Genomic DNA, 21,168 nt, shown 5'->3' with positions numbered 1-21,168 from the left:
CGTAACAGCGCCGGGGAAGGAAGAAAGGAGCTCCTGCTTTCGGACGCCGCCGCCGCCGCCGCGCTCCGGAAGCTGGGAAGAAGAAAAGCCGGGCGGGAGGGCCCGGGTCCTTGGTCCGGGAGGAGCGCCTCGTCTCCCGCCGTCCCCGGGGGTGGAGGCGCCCCACCGCGGTCCCGATCGCGCGCTCTCCTGCCCTCCTTCCAAGTTAACAATGGGCCCGGCGGCGGCGGCGGCGGCGGCGAGCAGGCGTGGGCTGGGCGGGACGCGGCGGACCCGGCGGCGGGGCGGGGAGGGGCGGGGCGGGGGAGGGTCGGAGAGGAGGAACCGGCGGCCGGGGCGGGGCTGGCGGGGCAGCGCCGCCGATCGGCCCCGGCGAGGCAGCAGAGTGCGGGCTGCGGAGCTGGCGGAGGGTCGAGGCGGACGCGAGCCGAGGAGCTTGCCGGCGCCCCCGGGAGGGGGTGAAGGGGGGAGGAAGAGAAGGAAGGGGCGCTTCTTCGGCTCCGCGGCGGCTTCTCTCCCGTTCGTTTTGGGCCGCGCTTTGGACTCCGGGCCCCGGATTATGGGATCGCGATCGCCGCGCCGCCGCGCCGCGGTGCCGATGGATTTGACTTGGAGCCGAGCAGATTAAAGCGGCGCGTCGGGGCGGGCGGAGCGCCGGTGGAGCTGGAGGCGCGGGCGCCCTTCTGCCCTCTTCTTCTTCCTCCCCCCCCGGCCACCCCCCCTCCCCAGGAGGCGAGGCTGTAGCCCCGGGAAGGCTTGCTTTTGGGGATCTCTTTAAACCCCCCCCCCCACCAGCCCGGAGCCTCTCCAGAGCGCGCGGTGCCAACCCCCCCGGACGCACATGGTGCTCTTTGTCCTGCTGGCTGGGCTCTCCCGGCGCGGCCCCTGAGTCTCTCTCCCCCCCCCCCCCCCCCCACTTCCCGGACCCTCGCCTTCCTCGTCCTCGTCCTCCTCTCCTCCCCGTCCGCGAGGGACCCGCCGCGGGCACCGCCTCTCCCGGAATGGCCGGGCACGTTGGGATCCCTACGAGGAACGACTCGCCCTTGGACGGAAGAGTTTCGTGGCGCTTTGGGGAATAACGGCGTCCGATCGAGGGGGATCCGCGGCCGGCGGAGAGCTGGCGGGCTGGCTGGCTGGCGCGCTCTTCTGCCCGCGCCCTTCCCCGGAGATGAAGTCGGGGCTTGAACCATCAGGTAATGGGCTCCTTGCGCTGCGCCCGGGCAAGGCGGGCACGGCGGGCGTTAAGCCGGGGCGTGTGTGCGCCGGCTGGCTGGCTGGCTGGCTGGCTGGCACGCACCCACCCGCCCGCCTTGCTTTCGCTTCCTCCGCCGGATCTCCTGCTCTGCCCGTCCTTTACGGATCCTGGCGCCCGCGGATCGAGAGGGTCCTTTCCGGGAGCGCGAGGCTGCCCTCCGGGGACCCCCCCCTCCTTCGAGGAACCGCTGCAGTTGTGCCGGCGGCGCTCGATGCTCGCCTCTCCTCCCCGGGAGTGCGGGTGCGCGCGCGCCCCGGGGTGCGGATTGCTGGTGGCTGCCGCCCTGGCTGAAGTTAAAGGAGTTGGGAGTGTGTGTGTGTGTGTGTGTGTTGCGAATGGGTGTCCTTTTTAGTCAGCCCAAGAGCACCCAACCTCTGACGTTTTGTCGACCTGAAGCAGCGCGAACCCCAAACTCACGACCTGGGAAGGAGAGGCTGCCTGGATAAACCCGTCTTGGAAACGCGGCCGGTTGCCGAAGCAGGCCTGGTGGGAACGGTGGCTGGTCCCTCGGAAGGGCGAGGGGCGAGTCCGCTCTCTCGGATGCCGGGGGGTGATCGGGGTTTTTGTGCAGCCTGGGAGGGCGCCGGGAAGAGGCGCACGTCGGCTGGTCTGTATTGTGACCGCCGTCGGATGGGGACCCTGGATCGGCGGAGACCTTGAAAGCAGAGGACTCCCAGGCTGGCCCCTGCGTGGCATCTGGGTGGCCTTGTACTCTCTGGGCGAACGGGAGAACTCCGGAGCCAGAGGCCGCCTTCTCATGGGGAGACGCTTGGCTGCTGTCCTTTGGGGCCTGCTTAAGCCCAGGGGTAGATGTAGTGCGACATCGCGGGCCTCCTTCCCAGTGGCGTTCTGCGCATTCTGGGCTTTGGCCAGAAAGGAAAACACATATATATATAGATGTTTCCTTTCTCTGTATATATTTAAAGGCAGCTCGGTTACCCTCCGCCTTCCACGGTTTCTTGGCACTAAAATAACTACAGTCTTGCGTGCCTGCTACTTTGTTATGAAAAGATCTTACAGCGGACTCTCCAGCCAGCTTTGAAAGATATTCTCTGCATGTTTTGGTTTTTCCCCTCTAGAGATTGTATTTTATGATCTGCTCCTATTCATCAGAACTGCGGAGATCTTGGTAGTCTTCAGTTCTAGAGCAGCTTGGCTTAAACAAGGTTGATGTGTTGTGAGGCTTTCAAGTTGATTGGTCAGATCCTGCCTTGCCTTAGGGGCCTGATCATCCTTACCAAATTAACCCTGAGAGAGTGTTCCCACACCAGCAGGGTGCATTGGTGTATAGTTTCAACGTTAATGCCACAAACAAGAGATTGTCGTTCTTCATGACATTTTCAGAAATCTCGCCACCCAGGTAAGAATGCTTGGGGTGGTGTGTTTGGTTAGTTTGCTACAGTATTTCTGGAAAGGTAACTAACTCGGGTCGTCAGAATCTGCCTGGTCAAAGTCAGTGTCGTGATTTGGTGAACTTGCATATTCAGGCGGTGAGGAGCCGGTTGCCTTGAAAATGTTTTGGACAACAATTCCCATCATCCAAGAGGATTGGTGGTGTCAATGGAGGCTGATGGGAGTCAGAGTCTGAAGCACCTGTCGACCCACAAGTTGCCTGCCCACGCTTTGGTTCAGAGCTTTCGCTACCACATCACCCTGGCCCTCTGGTTGGGATGATAATGCGGTTACTGAGATGATGTGCTCTTTGCTCTCTCAAGCCCGGATGGCCTGTATTGTTTCGGCCAGAGATTCAGAAGACGTTATGGTAGGACGGCCATCACCCACAGCATCCTCACATTCGTTCTGCTTGCTTCTGGTCCAAAAAGACCCGAAGAAGCGCAGGTGAACAAGGACCATCACAAGCCCCACCTCTACTCTCTCTTTCACAGTTGATCGGCCAAGATCTGCCAGCAAGGGACTGGATTGCTTCCTCACTGTCTGGAAGATCGCGCCTTGAGCTTGAGAACGTGAAAAGCAGCTCCTTGGTTTGGGAGCTGAATGGAAAAGTCAGCTGGGTTTTCGTTTTCTTTTTTTCCCTTCCTGCCCAGGCTAGATGGGCTGAAAACTAGGAGAACCTCTGCATCCGGTTAATAGGCTGCCCTGCACTGAACGTGTCTTTGGCTGTTGCAGATTTCCGTGATGCAAAGCAGTCTTGTAGCCCCTAATTATAGCTTGGAGGAGTCTGCCATCCCGCCTGCCTCTCACCCCCCCCTCCCACTTAGGTAGGAGGTGGCTCCTGGGATCCATTCGGCTTTCAGAAGCCTTTCATGTCAGGAGCTGAGGCTTTTGCAAGTGCTTGCCTTCAGCCCCTGCCAAGAAACAAAAAGCGCCAAACCGTTCTGTCTGGACAGGAAATATTTGGAGTAATACCTCCCCCTCTATGGCAATAAATTCCTTGATGAAACTGGGGGTTAGGGTGGAGAGAAAGAGAGAGAACTGATTCTTTTAGTTTGAAGGTTTGCTGACTCCTAGCATTTGAGCTCAATAGGCTTGAGAAGTGCTTAGTGAGTAGCTGAAAGCTTTAAAGCAGTGAGGAAATAGATTTTCCCCGTCTCTCCCAGTCTCTGTGGTCAGTGCAGTGTCCCACAATATGGATAGGGTTTGGCTTCCATCAAAAGATACATTGGCTTAAAGGCATGTTTTTTTCTCTTTCAAGCATCCTGTTGTATCACAGCGTAATCAAACATGGTCTTTGTACCTGCAAATACATGCCAATAGCTTTGTTGCACCTATTTGGGTTTTGGAAGAGGTAGCCCCGTTTGGAGCCATGTAGAACTGTGTAAATATTTGCCATGCAGTCCTATTCTTCTGCCTGAAGAAATGAACTTATCCATAGAAGTTCACATTAAAATGCAGCAATTAGCCTTTAAGTGGCCACAATGTTTTTGCCTTTTTGAAATTTTGCTTTGTTTTTGCTTGACCAGCTATTTGAGTGTAACCCAGTGCCCCACGGATAACATCAACAAATGTACTGTATTAGTCTCGAAGCCCAGTAGTGTCCAATCAAAGTATGTGGGGTGAAAAAGATTATTCCTCTGTCTATATGCACATGCTTCTATTTTGATGTATTGAGCTCTGTAAACCCCTGTCTCTTTCTGTCCTGAAGATTGTGTACATCATTTGTACTAGTAATAAGCCCCTTTTCTTGGTAACTATCTTTCTCCTCTCTTTCTCCTTGCATCTCAGTTTTCTATTATCTATTAGAAAATGCTTTGAGGAATTTCTTATTTTTATTTCTCCAGTTGTTTTGTAGCCGAAGGAAAGGCGATAGAATTACGTAAAAAGACTGGCATTACATTTGACTGTCAGATAGAAAGAGAAAAGGATCAGGGTGTATTGTGAGGGAGCTCCTCAACATCTTCTGTTTTGTTCCCATGAATAACGTAAACAGGAATGAAAACAGTTTTCCTGCTTAACCTTTAGATGCTCTTTGCTCCCCCTACTTTTCCTTTGAATGGATTGTGGAAGATAGCTACTAACATCTGCTGCGATTCTGCATATAATATTTGAAAGAGGACATGTTTCGTGTTGTGCAAACCTTCATTGCAGTTCTGACTTTGTGGTGGGAATTGAAGAGTTTTACAAATCGAACAATTTGGTGTTATAATAAACTGATGGTTGGATTTATTTGTGTACTTTTGAAAAGCAATTCAAATAGCAAACGTTAAACTAGCTTCAGAGAAGGAGCAGACGCATGCGTGCTCACGCGTTGTGTATGTCTGAGTTTAAATGGACAATTCAAATACACAACAGCTGCCTATTATGGAAAGCTGGCTGGTGTCGCAGATCAGAGTGAATGGCAAAATTATGGAAATAAGAAAAAACCACTCAAATTATGGAAAATGATAACTCTTGTCTGGTCTCTGCAGTGAAAATCTCTTCAACCTTGTTTAGTATATTGATTTGTCTGTTCTTCTGCTACCTTTTCTGCATGATAAATCTGGCAGAACATTTGCCACATAGATAATATGGGTCATTTCCTGCGACCAGGAAAGGAAATTTTATTTCAATTTTTCCTAAACACAAGGAGTGTCAAGCTGCTGGAATCCATAGACAAATGTAGTGGATAGAGCCTTTTAACACCCTAAAGGAGATTTAAAAGCAAATATAAAAATCTTAGTGTTTTCAGTATGCTCCTAAATCACTAAGAATGTGTGTCTGTGAATGTTGATTTGGCAATTGATCCTCTTGAACTCCGTGGAACTTGTTTCTAAGAGTAGACACTAAATAAACATGCTTTACTTTAGCTTTGCAAGGTGACAATGACACATTTATGTGCCTCTGTATCTGTTTATATATGAGTGTTAACATATTTTTATATCATAGCTGGAAGGCACACTTCGGAAGTCTGTGTGCTGATTAATTGCATACAGTGTATACAACTGCTTTTTTTCCTTGAGAGCTAGCTTGGATTTTTGTGCCAAGACTTTTTTTTTTAACTTGTGCAAGCAATTTCATATGATGATTTTGGCCACAGCCATATTTATTATTTCTGATATAGAGCAAAACACATGCAGAGAATGAGGATGCTATTAAATCTGAGCTTTATAAGGGATGGCATTGCATGGCTTGTATGGGTATACTAGAATACATGCTTGGCAGATCCAGGCTATAGGCCTGTTTCTTGGGGGGGGGGAGAAGAAGAACTGTAGCCTACATAACTGGAAGTAAAATCCCGGCCCTGACAAACTGATGGGAAAAACCTGTTTGTGGTCATAGTTCACTACTCAACTGAAAAGAAATCATGGCTTCTAAGCTTGTGATGTATTTCTGATGCAGTCCTTCACTGTATTACTGGAACAGTAAAAGGAGAAGGTCCTTGCATGTCATTGCCTGCTGTTGTGATCAGTAATAAAAGGACCTCAGTAGTGTTCAAAAAAGGTGCAAGAATCTAAGCATCAGTGGCCTCAATCCAATTGCTAATCACAGCTAGAATAGACCCATTGAGACAGTGACTCAACAAATAAATCGTAAACAAATCTCTAGATTGCATCTTGATTCCTACATTCCATGTTTTGTTTTGCAGTAGTGTCATCATTAAGAAACACACAAGGTTAAGAGTATAGGCGTTTGTTTGTTTTTTTTAAATCTAATAATACATCTGTGGTGTGATGTAGTGTATAGAGTGATGGACTAGGACTGAAGACCAGGGTTCGGTTCCCCACCTGGCCAGAGAAATTCATTGGGGAAATGAAACGAGCACCACATTTACCCTGAAAGCCCATCAGAGTTGCTTTAAGTTGGTTTTGACTTGATTCCACATAACAGCAAATACCACTGAGAGAAAAGTGCATTCTTTCTGCTTGTTTATCCCAGTCCCATCTAATATGAGACAGTAGCAGCCATCTTTAGCTTGGTATGATAAACATCAAGGAGTAACAAATTCACATACATATGAATTAAAGAGACCCTTAAAAGCTCCAGATTTAATTAATTGGTATGTTTTGAGGTGCCTTAGAAGGAAAAACACGAGTTCTGCGTGAATTCCTGAAGATCTGTGTGTTTATGAGAAGGAGATAATGTTAGATTGGAAACCCTCACATGAAGTTCGCTTTCATTTGTGAACTGGTTCATGTGTTTCTGGCCTAACAAACTTCACAGGGTCATACTGTAAACAGATAATTCCATAGGTACATTCTGCCTGGATTAAAAAAAAAAAGAGTTACAAATGAATTAGTACCATATTTCTCTTGGGTTATCATCTTTTAGGTATGAATCCAGTACCCCCTTTGCTGGGTATTTTTAAAAGCCAATTTAAAACCTGGCTATTCAGGCAGGCCTTCCCCCCCCCCCCGGGCACCATTTGATCTGTCTTCTTGTTTTTCCACTGATATTATTTTAATTGTTTATTTTTGTACGATGTACGCCATGGGTGGGATATAAATATAATATAATATAGATGGGTGGGATATAATATAATATAATATAATATAATATAATATAATATAATATAATATAATATAATATAATATAATATAATATAATATAATATAATATAATAAATAGCTACTTTCAGCTAGAAAAGACCAATGAAATCTACTGAATTTACATAAGTATTGATTTACCCTTCGGTGGATCTACTTTAATATGGCTAGCATTTGGAGTTAGTTTGTAGAACGTCCACATACTCAGTTACATGGATGCCGTTGCATGTGTGTACACCTCCGTGTGTACAGAGCCACACAAATGCACACTTCTGTTGCTTCTAGAAATGAAAAAAAAAAAATCCAAGCGCTGGCATGGCACAATGTTCAAAGATAGTGGAACAGCACCATCTTCAGGGCATTTATGTTAACTTTCTGTTTCTTCGATTTCCGTGTCTCCCCCTGTATTTTGTTTTGCATCTGATCTGAAGTCTCAGCTTTTGGGGCCCTGTATTCCAAAATGCACTACACGCAGACATACGAAATATTTTTCCTTGCAGTTTTCCTCATTGCACCTAGCTATCTAATACGTCTTTCCTTTCATTTTGTAGGCATCTGATGCAAGTTCTGAAAAGCTGTTCAGCACTGTTGCCGACAAAGGTATGCGTTTTACTTCCAAATCTCATTTTACTCAGCCTTATCCTTCCATCAAAACTTGTGATGTACAGTATGTATCCTTAATGTTTGCCACTGGAAATTTAATACGAGGTTTTCATGCCTAGAAACTGCCTTCTTTGTAAGTGGTTTTCTTCGCTGTGATGATAGTAGTATTCTGGCCAATATCATTGTCAAAAACACTATGTTTATAATCGTGTTGTTCAAAACAATATAGGAATGCTATCAGAGTCCGTAAATGAGACGTGGATTGTAGGCCTAATTTAACTGACTCTGAATCGAACAACAACAACATTGTAGTAGATTTTCTCAAAAAACCACCATTCTGAGCACATTTTGTGCTAGCTTTTGAAATTTCTGATGGGGTTGATTTATACAGTGCAGTGCAGGATCAGGTGATACCTTTGTTAGACCCCCTAAAAAATAATCAGACAAGCTGCGGGGTTTTGTGGATTGACGTCCTATTCCTCCAACATGTACTGGTGTCCTGTTGATAATGCAGAGAAATTAAAGTCTCAAAAATTCGTGGCAAATGGTTGGTCCAGGCTTGGTTTTTTAAAGAGGTGAGTTGGAAAAAAGTACAGGCTGCACAGCAGGTGTGGTTTTCAAATTACAGCTCAGGTTGTTGTTGGTTGGACATCATCCCCAGTTCCTCGAGCAAAGAATGGCCGGATAATACTGTGTATATTCTCCCATATGGCTTTCTTGTGAAACTTAACAGTAAGCAATTACTGTTGCAATGGATTTACAGAGCAGGGACGTGGTGGCGCTGCGGGCTAAACCACAGAAGCCTGTGCTGCAGGGTCAGAAGACCAGCAGTCATAAGATCGAATCCACGCGACGGAGTGAGCGCCCGTCGGTTGTCTCAGCTCCCGCCAACCTAGCGGTTCGAAAGCATGCAAATGCAAGTAGATCAATAGGGACCACCTCGGTGGGAAGGTAACAGCGTTCTGTGTCTAAGTCGCACTGGCCATGTGACCACGGAAGATTGTCTTCGAACAAAAACGCTGGCTCTATGGCTTGGAAACGGGGATGAGCACCGCCCCCTAGAGTCGAACACGACTAGACAAAAATTGTCAAGGGGAACCTTTACCTTTACCTTAACTGTTGTTGCTCAGCTTGTACAGGTTACTCCTCCAAAGTAAACAGAACTATATCTGGCAACATGGATGAAAATATGAATGGTTTATTTTATTTATATTTATATGCTGCCTCCCTGTCTTCCCAGAGATGGGTATTTCATTAACTCCTTCCCAGCAGGTGTCTGCATTTATATGCCTGTGATCACAACTTTCATAGTCGTTAAGTTGTGTCCGACTCTTCGTGACCCTATGGGCCAGAGCAGGCCAGGCCCTCCTGTCTTCCACTGCCTCTTGCCTACTTGCATTGTAGCAGTACATTAAGATAGCTCTGCTTAAAACAGTTTTAAAACACAATAAAAATATAAATAGAAAATGACTGTCTTGAAAAAAAAATGTTCATTAGAAATGTTTATCTGACTTCCTTGTAATGATTTATATACTGTAGAGCCATCATGACTATTTGCTTTTTGCTCTATAGCTGCACATACATGATCTTGTGAAATGGTCAGCCTTCTATATGGGAACTGAAAACAGGGTCTGTGTGGCTTTCACCAGTTTTTTTTCCCAGCAGTTTCTTCAAGGTAAAAACCAATGTTAGTAGAAGTTGTAGCATAGCTTTATTGTTTTTCTCTCTAAGAGCTATTGGTGGTTTTTTTTTGGGGGGGGGGGTTGGAAGTAGCACAACATTAATTGTGTTGGATGTCTGGCCGCCATTTTGTTTCTTCCACCAAGCTCTCTCCTTGCTGTCATTCCCTACCAATGGTCTGTTTGTCGGTAAATGAAAGACAAACAAGATGCAGATCTAAATAGATCTTCAATCTCATCCAAGTGACGTCTTGTGTCAAAGGCCTTCGACAACATCAGTTGGGATTTTATGTTAAAACAATTGGAAATCAGGTGGTGTCTTGAGTCAAGACTGGGTTGCATAACATTGTGAACTGATTCAGTACAAAGCGGGTCTGTTCATGTTCTAGTAATCCAGATTTCTATTCTTTTGAAAGAACTTGGGATAATTTGACCTTTCATGCATACATCTGTACCTTGTAATTGTTCCTGTGCAGCTTGCTGAATACATTTGTTACAATTATTGTTATTAACTTTGCGGATTAAGTTTTGGTTTCCTTTTCAACAATGTTGTTTGTTCGCTCCTTTCTCTGTTTCTCGCACAGAGCTAAAAGCTGTTATTTTTTAAAAGGTGTTATTTAACATGTGCTTGAAGATTGGGCTGCAAAATTTAGTTGGCCTTAATAGTTGGAAATTGTGGATAATTACAGATACAGGTCCCAAAATAAGCATGGGATGAGAGAGGCTTAGGATATGTGTAGTGAAGGAGGGGTGTGTTTTTTGAGTTGCAGAACTCAGGCGAGAGATCCAGATGCTTGGGAAGTGACCCTTTTGAACAAGAACTTAAATGTTTTTTTTAAAAAATAAACATGAGTATCTTGTTGGCAAAATAAAAAGGCAAGAGAGGGAGAGAAACGGGAAAAAGAGGGGAAAAGGCAAACTAAAGAATAACAAAATCATTTATGTTGATTTTTAAAGTGCTGTTATTTTTGCCTTTTTTACTCTTCTGCCTCCTACCCCACTTGGCGATTTTCCCCTTTTGATTTTGTGATTATTCTGAGACTACATCTCTGAAAGATCCATGACTCCATTGGTGTGGATATTCCCTCTGGTGTTGGGAAGTGCCATTATTCGGCACTGTTATTGTATACTTAGTTGTTATGGCCGTTTTGTCACCAAGGGACCCAAGATGTGATGATGAAACTCTCTGAACGTAGCTCAGATGATGGAGACACCATTCAAATTTCTACCACACGGAGCCAGGAGCACCATGCCTTTTTGTTGCCAATATTGCTAAAACAATTAAGAGCCAGAAATCCTTGCCAAGCCACTAAAGATCACAGGGAAGATCTACCAATATCGGCTCATTGTTTATTAAGAGAAAATAATACATTTGTAGGAGTGGCTCGCTTTCTAGTGTTGTGGAAGATCCATGAGTCCTATCTGATAGATCCTCTCCTCAGGATCTCTGTAGGCGTAGAAAAAGATGCAGTGGCCGTAACATCCACTCACTAGGCCTCTAATTCTCTTCTGAAATGACTCTGATATATATTGATTTTGATCTGTTTTTAATTGCATAACGGAGCCCTAAGTCCAATATTTATGTACTAGCATTCTTTTGAAGTTCTCAACTGAGGGATTCCCCTCTTCTTTGAAACTACAAGTGCATAATAGAAAGGATTTCTTGGCTTTGACCTATGCAAGTGACTTGTTCAGTTCCAAAAACTGATGGAGCAGTGTGAATGGCTAGGGGGAGGTGTATGCGTTAATGTCTCTGCAAGCTTCATGTTGCTAATCTCATCATTTACAAAATGCTGAGCTTAGTGGAAGACTCCTGCTTTAGCTCTGCTGCAGTAGGTTGGCATACTGTAGTTCCCCAATTCAAATTGTATTGCCAGATCCATGCAGAACTGGATCTATAATGTTGCCATTCTATGGCTTTTGCACTTGCTCGCTTGTAAACCATAGCCAGTGTTCAATTGCTGATCCTAATTACTCTTAAGATCCATAAAATCAGAGCAAACAAACACTTAGGTTGGTGGTACTGATGCTAGTAACCATTACTCGTTGGGTCTACTCCAGTATTTTGTATTTTTTGGTGGTACTGATGGTAGTAACCATTATCCGGCGGGTCTACTCCAGTATTTTGTCTCGTGACCCCAAGTTCCAGCCACATGATCTGTACCAAAACAAGTTCCAAAGAATTTATTTCTTTTTGCCATTTGTCTTAATCAGTGTAATGTATTGAAACCATAAATGATCTACACTGTTTCCCTCGAATCATGATACAGAGAAGCAGAAATGATGTGTTCTGGTTTAAACACTTGTGGAACAGGAAATACTGTACAGGGATTGTACGAGAAACCTTAACTAATCCTTAGCTAACCTAAATCTCACTGCATCGGAGTTCTCTTTTCAGTTAGAAAATCCCCCACAAAAATATTCATTACAATTTTAAAAAACTTTATATATGGAATCTCGCTGACATTACTTTTTTTAACATATATTTCTCGAAAAATAGCTATTTTTCAGAAAACTAGAAATATTTTTGCTATTTGTTGTGATCCATGCTTCCGACATTTCAGTTTATGCTTGGGAAGCTGTACTGGAACAATTGGAAGTCTGTAAAATATTTGGTCGCTGCTATAGCAATGCCATTAATTACAGTGCCTGAACATCTTAATTTGTTATACCCTTTCAATCAGGTGTTCTCTAATAGTTATATGTTTCTATATTAGTTGCAGTGTCTGGAGACTGATGGAAATAAATTTCTGTCCGTCCCTCTGAGGTTGAGGAGTGGGGAATGTTGGATGATGGACTGTGATGGATGAGACAGGGCCCCTTCTCTTTGTTTCCCTTTCTTTCTCTCCTTCCTCCCTTTCTTATCTTTACTGAAACACAATTCCCAACATTCTTGTTTTGTTTACTTTCTTAGTTTAATTTGTGGCATCTGTCTGGTCATAAAGGGATCTCATGTTGCATAAAAGAAGCCAAAGGTTTCTTTCCCATTAAAGGCCTAAGGATTCCTTTGTGTGGTCTAAAGTCAACAGAAGCCTTTCATCCTTTTTTTCCCCCTTGGGTAGCTGTCCGCAAACCAGCTTTTCAGTTGAAGGTGGATTATGTCTTTGCCCCTGATTTCCATCCAAATAGCGGCTTTTTCTTCTTGCCCTCCAGAGTTTTCCCCGTCTTTGGAGGGTATGCTAATTCTTCTTGGAAACCCTGAATTGCCACAGAAGAATCAGTGTAAATCCAGGTAGTTCAAAAAGCTGCCTCGCTTGTTAGTTTATGTTCTGAGGATTATTTAGGAAAGAGAATGGCTTTAAAAAGAAAAAGGAGAGAAAGCAAACCTGAAGAAGGTTTTCTGCAGCAGATGCTCTCTAGTTTTAAGCATATAAATATAAAATACGGGTACAGTATAAGGACTTCCTTCTACTTCTCTTCTTTCTCCTACTGCAATAAATGAAGATAATAGTAATGAAGATAATGAACATAATTCATCCACAAAAACATATGCCAAATAAAAGTCTTTGTTAGTCTTTAAGTTACCACTAGATGTTTTCTTACCCAATATGGTGTAGAGGGCTGAGTGATGGGCTAGGATTTGGGAGATCTGAATTCAAAGCCCCATTTGGCCATAGAAACTCATGGGTGTAGGGAGTGACACCAATGAAATCACTCCTTATTCACTTAACTTGGAAGTCCTATAAGGCAGGGGTCGTCAACCCCTGGTCCGTGGACCGGTGCTGGTCCGTTGGCTTGCAAGAACTGGGCCATGGATGCGGATCTCCACTGCACACACGCACCTGCGGCGGGCGTGTCACACTCGGGCGGGGGCGCCCCCGCAGGCGTGACACGCCCTCCGCGCAAGCGCAGGGGTGCCCCTCCCTCCGTGCATGGAGCTCACTCCACCCAGCCGGTCCGTGGCCCCCCAAAAGTTGGGGACCGCTGCTATAAGGGACACTATTCGTGTGTCTTGACTTTGTAATTTTTGTTTTGACCGATTAACTCTGCTAGCCTTGGAAATAAAAAAAATAGTAGTAGGAAGTCAAATGGCTGGATAGCTCAGTGAGTCAGGCATTTGCCTGCAGAGTGTGAGGTTGGGAGTTCAATTCCCGTTGCGTCTTCTGTGAGAAGAGCCAACCTGTGTAGCCTTGAGCAAGCTCCACAGACCCGGAGCATCCCCAGAAAAAAGATATGATAAGCCACTGCTGAATATATCTAAAAACCCTGGAAAGGGACACCCTAAGTCAGAATTGACTCAGTGACACTTGATAATCCTAGTAAATCATACGCTCTTCCAAAGTTAATTAGCAGTTACTAGTGAAATGGTGCCAACATAGTGCTTGTTCTTATTAGCAGCAATAACAGTGAAGATAATGACTCTGTTGTACCTCACTGGGGTTCTTATCTATCTTTGGGAAAGCCTCACTATGCTATTATTCTGATGTTTCACGATTTCGCCTTGGACGTAGGTGATCTGGTCTGATTATGGAAGCTAAGCAGGGTTAGAGTGTGGTTGCAGCTTGGACGGGAGATCACCAGTGTGTCCCAGGGATTACTGCATAAGGCTAGGAAAAAAAATGTCCTGTCTGAAGTTCTGGAACTGCTGCCTGTCAAGAGTTCAGAATACTAGGCTGGTAGATTGAGAGTCTGACTCATCCCATGTTCTTCTGTGGCTGCAGAGTAATTATAATAATATGTCATGGTGCAAAACAGGAGTAAGTGGGTGGTATGTGGCCAGGAATTCAAATGTAGAATATGAGCTGATTTTAGACTTTGAACTTCGCTTACCTAGAGATGAGTTACTTTGTCACATGTGTGACATAGTTCTAGATTTTGCTCCAGATCACGTAGTATAGCTTTCTGTGGTGTGATCGAATCCAAGGGTAATGTTTTCCTAACTGAAGCAACCACTTCTCAGCATTTCAGACAATTAAGTGCAAAGCTCAGACATTTTAAATAAATAAGTAGGGAACACACTTTTCAAGTACGTACAGCTCTATCCTCCACTGGATTAAGTTTCCAGTTTGTGTGATCTGGGCTTTAAGTTATTCTCTTTGATTAGAGATCTTTTTGGTTATGTTAGGGATTTCTAACATTCAGATTTGTTTTTAAAAGATTCAGATGAACTTTATATATCCTTACCTTGTTTCCCCAAAAATAAGGCAGGGTCTTATATTCATTTTTGCTCCAGAAAATGCATTAGGGCTTATTTTCAGGGGATGTTTTAATTTTTTTTCATGTATAACAATCTACATTTAATCAAATACAGTTATGTCATCTTCTTCTGGTTGCTGCACAAGGGCGGAGGGCGGGGTTTCGCTTAACTAGGGCTTATTTTGGGGGGTAGGGCTTATATTACGAGCATCCTGAAAAATTATACTAGGGCTTGTTTTCAGGTTAGGTCTTACTTTCGGGGAAACAGAGTATGAATCCTTCAGCCTTAGTGAGTTAGCCAGCTGTTATCAAGATGCATTAATTTTCATGCAGTATGGGAACTTCCATATAACAGACATAAACTCTTGCAGAGTTTGGAAACAACTAGATATTTGTTTGTTTGTTTATTTATTTATTTATTTATTAAATTTATACGCTGACCATTTACACCCAAGTCTACTCTGGGCGGCTAACAATAAAAATAGCATAAAAGCAATGTAATAAAATTGAGAACAACAATAGAAATACTACAAACAACAGACACAAAACTAAAATACAAACTCAGCAGTGACTACACACAACACACAAGAAACATTTTCCCAATGGTGCAACCTTCACCCTTGGGACCGATAACATCCGTTTGTACCCCTTTTTGCCCCATTCCTCTCCAAAAATATGCTGATTTTTCTGCTGGCCTATAACCTTTCCCTTGTTAATATTATTTATATGCCACCTTTCACCCCATAAGGGACCCAAGGCAACTCACAACCATTAAAACTAAACAGTGCAGCAGGCTTAATATAGTATATAAAAATTATTTTAAAAATCAATCAAACATTAATCTATTAAAAACTAAGATTAAAAATACATTTTAAAAACATTTTTAAAACATCTAAAAATATCAACGTGCCATAAATACAGTATTTCCTAGACCTCCACTTGTTGCTTAAAAGTCTGCCTGAAAAGAAAAATATTTGCCTGATTACAGAAGAACAAGAGGGAGGGGCCAACCTGGCTTCTTGGGACAGCACATTCCAAAATTTGGGAGCCACCACCGAGAAGGCCCTGCCTTGTGTATTCACCAAACAAGCTTGGGGAAGTGGTGGAACCAAGAGAATAGCCTCCCCAGAAGCTTTTTAAAGCCAAGAAGGTGTATGAGGTGATACAGTTGTTGTTATGTGCTATCAGGTTGGAACTGACTTATAGTTACCCTGGTAGGATTTCACAGCAACCATAAAAGAATCAGCAAAGGCCGGACCACTTTGAGACCTGTCAATGAAATATTAACAGCACAAAGTTTTTACTTCACAACAAATGTGCCTTTTCACACAATCTGAAGCTTAAAGTATTTGACAGGATTCAGGACTGGCCCCTGATCCCCCCACATTAAAATCAAAGTGCTTTGCCATGTCCTCCCGGGCCTGAACATCATGTACCAGCTGCCTAAATCATCAGAACATCTCCACCAGACATGCCCCCCCCCCATCTTTACAAGACTGTATCACAACTAAATGCACAGGAGAAAGCCCATTTGAGTAATTCCAGCTTGAAAAAGACCACCACCACCCCGTGCGACAGAAGAAAAAAAAAGCCATTTTGGAAGCCAAAAGGGCTGGACTGATTTTGAAACAGCCTTTGTGTCATGCAGTCAGTTAAAAAATACTTCAAATTCACCAATTTTATAAGCGGAGCAAATCCCGTGGTGTTTGACCACGTAGTTGTGCTCTTAACAGTCCATAAGTGGGCAGGCTGGATTCTGTTTAAATCGCTACTCAGAAGGACTCAGTTTAATCATATAATCCCACCGTCCCACAAAAGTGCACTCTTACCTACTATGAGCTTAATACAGTTTTCACATTGCACACTTTTCTTAATCTCCTTGTCCAGACTGTATCCACTTCTAGTAATTCTTCACTCATTTACACTGTCTGAAAGTGTGTACTTTCAGAGCGAGAGAGAGATAAGTACTTGACTTTGTCTACACAAAGTGACAGAGAGATAGTAACTAACATTGTCATTCTAAAGCAAAGAGCATAGTTATTGGAATTTTAGAAAGGCAAGTGTTCCGCAGAATGAGTACTATGCTAAATGCCTTTCTCTGAATGACTTGCTTTCCCAGAGATCTGAGATTGAGTCCCTGTCAATAGAGATGGGTGTGAAACACTTAGTGCCGTGTTGTCCTTGGTGATGAAGGGGTGGATTCGCTTCCCACCCCTTCACCAGCACCCCCACTCACCAGCTGGCACGTGCTATTCATTCTCTCCTTGTTGCACGATCTTCCAGTCCTGACAAGAGCACAGACTTCTCTTCTCTGCCTCCTCCATCAGCTGGCCACTCGCAGCCATCGCTGCAGGAATCCCTGTCCTGCCTCCTTGTCTGAGTGGGCAGCTGCTGGAGGAGGCAGCGAAGGGAAGTCCTCATTTGAGTGGGCAGCTGCTGGAGGAGGCAGAGAAGGGAAGTCCTCATTTGAGTGGGCAGCTGCTGGAGGAGGCAGAGAAAGGAAGTCCATGCTCTTGCCAGGACTGGAAGATCATGCGACGGGGAGGGAATGAGGTGCACCAGCTGCTGAGTGGGGGTGCCGGTGAGGGGAATGAGGGACGCAAATGCTGACGACTTAGGACATTTTGGCATAAAGTGCCTTGTGCCCATCTGTACCTGTCAATCTTCTCTTGGAAAATCGTATACTAGGAGTCCTTTGCCTGACATAACACCAGTTGGAGGAGATAATAACAGCCTAGATGGTCAAATAGTGTGACTAGCTATAAAGTAATTGTTCATATGGACAATAATGAAGTCTTAGCCCAGTGGTCCCCAACCTTGGGCCTCCAGATGTTCTTGGACTTCAACTCCCAGGAATCCTGGCCAGCAGAAGTGGTGGTGAAGGCTTCTGGGAATTGTAGTCCAAGAACATCTGGAGGCCCAAGGTTGGGGACCACTGTTTTAGCCAATGGATATCCTGATATATCCTTACAACATAATCTCTCATGAAACATTGTAGCCAAGAGAACAAGAAAAGTCTTGTATTTATGGTCCCAAATTCTGTGCCCAGTACTGAATTTTGTGCTAACATCCAACAGCATTCAACTTCACTTAGTTTGTGTAGTTTTAATCCCAATTGTGGTAGATTGTTTGAACAAAGAAGATGCACTAGTCCACGCTAATATAAATCCCACTGATTTTTAATCTAATTGCAGCGACATTGCATTTTTATCCAGGGTCTTGTACACTGGGTTACATTTCGGGGTGGGGGGCACTAAGAAGCAAGTAAAGGCTCACAGTACCACAGGTGAGAAATTGAATAGACTGGAAATATCTTTGTCAGCACACTGGAAATCAGAGACTAGATTAGAAGTCTTATATGTATACTAGACAATTACAGTGGTTTGATACCCTTTTAACAGCCATGGCTCCACCCTCTAGAATCTTGGGATGTATAGTTAGCGAAGAACTTTGAATTCTGTGTTCAACATCGTTTTACAGAGTTATGCAGTGGGGCTATGATGTTGGTGATATAACTTGAATCCCCAACACAGAAATTCTCATGAGAAGCAATTGCCCTCCATGGATGTAGAAGGAAGTATCTTTAGAAGCGGGGGGGATACAGAGAGCGGCCAGTTGGAATGGTGATGCCTCTATGGGAGTCTGTAGGAGAGCTACGTTTTCCTCTTCTCGGCCACACACGCCAAATAATACCGTCCACCATGAGGGCCTCCCAAGGAGCTAGTGCTGTAAGGTTCGCAGTCTTCTTCTGACGCTTCCACATTTGTACGGCGGGTGAAGCATGATTTTGTTTCTTCCCCAAAGATGTGTCGAGGTTCTTTTGTTTAGTCGGCCAGCCCTGCCCAGAGGCCCCGGGATGGCAATTGCTTCAGCTGCTGGAGATAGAAAAGTTACTTTTTCCCGACGACCATTTTCAGGCTGCTCTGGAGAGCTCCTGCTTCAGAGTTATGGCACCTGATTGGAGGGATGCTCAGGGCCAAAGTAGTCTGGGAAGGGGGAAATGGCATGGTGCCATGGCATCGGGACATAATGCTTCAGCTCCAGAGAATCCTTGGAGCCCAAGATTCAAGACATAAAGTGGGCCTCTGTAGCATTAATGTTCATTTTCATTGTGCGGGTGTGTTGCTGCTGTCGCTGCCCCCTATGTGTTCTCCTCTTCCTGCTGCTTGTTCAAAGGTGGTGCCGGGCCTGCGGCCTCCCCCCAAAAGGGGCAGATGCCTCCCGCATTAGTGTGGCGCAACACAGCACGGTGGGTTGCTCATTGTATATGCACTGCTATGTGTACATGTTGGGGAAGCCTGCCAGGAGGGCTTTGACCACTGTAGCCGTAGGTGGCTTTCAAAACATGATGTTGCTTCTTTTCAGCCCATGTCATGTCCGCCCAGGTCATGAATATTAATAAGCGACTGGCATGTTCCAATGAGAATGCTGGAGAGGCGGAGTCACCAGATATAAGAGTCTCGGCAGGAGGGGGAGAGAGAGGAGGTTTTGGAGTTTGGAGGAGAGGAGAAGGAGGGCTGGCGGTTGAGAGTGGATGAAGTCAGATGTTTTGTTAAGAGTTGACGACATTGATTGTATCTTCATCTGTAATAATAAACAACGTCTGTTGAGTTCTTTTTAAAATGACACATTGCCTGGACCTCTATCGATAATAGTAAACCATGTTGATGTAATCAACTGGTGGCAGCGACACAACACCTAGTTTGTGTCTTTGTTTGGTGGAACAACCAAGGGACAGGTGTGAACGCGACACACGGAAATCTGCCCGGCCGCTGAACTTGTGCTTTGCCCGTGGGGGCCACAGAATCCTCTTGGCAATGTGTAAGCTTTGGGGTGATGGTGTGGAACCTTGGCTTTAGGAGCAAAGCTTGGAAGATTTCTTTTTAAAAGTAATTAATTCCTGTTGCTCATTAGAATTTACTTACCCCCCCCCACTCATTGCAGTGTTGAACACGGTGTGTTACTTCTTATGCTCCTTGTCCCTTTTTTTCTTTTACTTCTTTTTTTTTAAACAATCAACAACTTTGGCTTGATGTGAGAATGGCATAAAAGTTGAAAGACCCCTGACTCCATTTGTTTAAAAACAAGTTACAAATAACCAGAACATGTTACATGTTGAACCAACCAAGAGAGTGGCTTCGTTCCTATTGATCATATTAATTGTGAAAATGTCTTTGTTTTAGCTTCTGCCCCTCTCCCCGGAAGTAACACATGATGTGTATACCCGTGTAATTTCTTTCCTGATACTACAATTTTTAAAAAAATCTTTAGTGTAAGTGCAGTGATTATAGTGACGGTAGGATGATGCATGCTGGAGAGTATCAGCATTCATGGACCTACATTGACACGTTGCTCCCAGTTTCTGGGAACCAGTTTGTTCCATGAACTGGAAATGTTTTCCCTGTACCTTTTATTTTGCTTTGTTTCTACCTGGAAGACAACAAGATTTTTTTTAAAAGTTGCCCTTGTGTTAACAGGGTGCCTTTATCTTATCACACCACTGTAGAGAGAATTGTCAGCGTGTGTGTGCCTTTTTTTTTTACTGCGAAACCAAAATAAATTGAATCAGCTCACACGTGATAACATGTACTTTTCTAATTCACCCTAATTGCTCTGCTAATTGATGTTTGTTGAACTTTCTCCATTTCATTGAGTGATTAGGTACAAAAGCTAACGGTTGACATCTGTAGGTGCTTAACTGGTCTGTAATTACTGTTAATGTTAAATAATTGTTAGTTAATTGGAGTCGTAACTGACTGAATGGAATTCAGACTGAGAAGACGTTTGGTGGGTACAGTACCAGTGAAAAAATTTGCAGCCCGAACCAAGTTAAATAAACATTCCTGTCTGGTCCCAGTAGAGAAAAGAAACAGACGCTTTGGTCTGTGATCCAGGATAGAAAGCCTGACAAGGCTTCCTTCTTTTTGACAGCCGGCAGTTTCTATACACAAAGATTTTATTTTGTGCTCATCCAACGCTACCAGCCAGATTCCATTCAGAGTATTCTCTAACACAGCTGTGACCAGTCACCCTGTTTGACCTTTTTCAGTTTCTGTCATTAGGGCTTGTGCTGTGTTCCATTTCCTGAGGCTGATGCAAAACCTGACACATCTTCAGTCTCTGTTAACACAGTTTGTTGAATAGTTGTGCAATAAGAGGAAGGGAACAGAAGGCATGGAAAAGAGCCCATCCAGTGTAGTGGATAGAGTGTTATCCTAGGACTTAGGAAACATTGATTCCGACAATTAAAAAAATGCCTTAAACATTAACATACTTTGAAAGCCTTATTAGGTTCGCCATAAGTTGGGAGTGACTTGACAGCACATAACAGCTGGCTGCCTAGCAGTGATGTAAACAGAAGGATGTGCTTTGGTATGAACTTCATACGTATAAAAGCATATAAATCCTTGATTCTCTCTCCTTTCCCTTCTTGTCTGAACAAGTTAGACAAGGAATGTTCCCATTTATGTGTGCTTTGCTTCATAAAAGAATTTAAGACCATATTTCGGTGTAGAGCTGTTTTGTATAAATTTGGGGCAGCTCAGTGGCACCGACAGGTCTTCTCTGCCTTGTT

General features: G+C 44.4%; 1 protein-coding gene across 12 annotated transcripts in view; it reads left to right on the top strand.

Moving 5' to 3' along the window:
- Window positions 1–21,168, top strand: part of AUTS2 (activator of transcription and developmental regulator AUTS2) — a 626,497-nt gene that overhangs the window by 566,326 nt on the left and 39,003 nt on the right. For all 12 annotated transcript variants that reach the window (XM_072978428.2, XM_072978425.2, XM_072978430.2 and 9 more), the window contains one exon: window positions 7,728–7,776. In XM_072978428.2, coding sequence (XP_072834529.2) covers window positions 7,728–7,776 — 49 coding nt within the window. The remainder of the gene's footprint in view (window positions 1–7,727; window positions 7,777–21,168) is intronic.

This window comes from Pogona vitticeps, chromosome 7 (genome assembly GCF_051106095.1).
Source record: "Pogona vitticeps strain Pit_001003342236 chromosome 7, PviZW2.1, whole genome shotgun sequence".
Classification (NCBI taxonomy): domain Eukaryota; kingdom Metazoa; phylum Chordata; class Lepidosauria; order Squamata; family Agamidae; genus Pogona; species Pogona vitticeps.
This window is presented reverse-complemented; position numbering and strand designations above follow the sequence as displayed.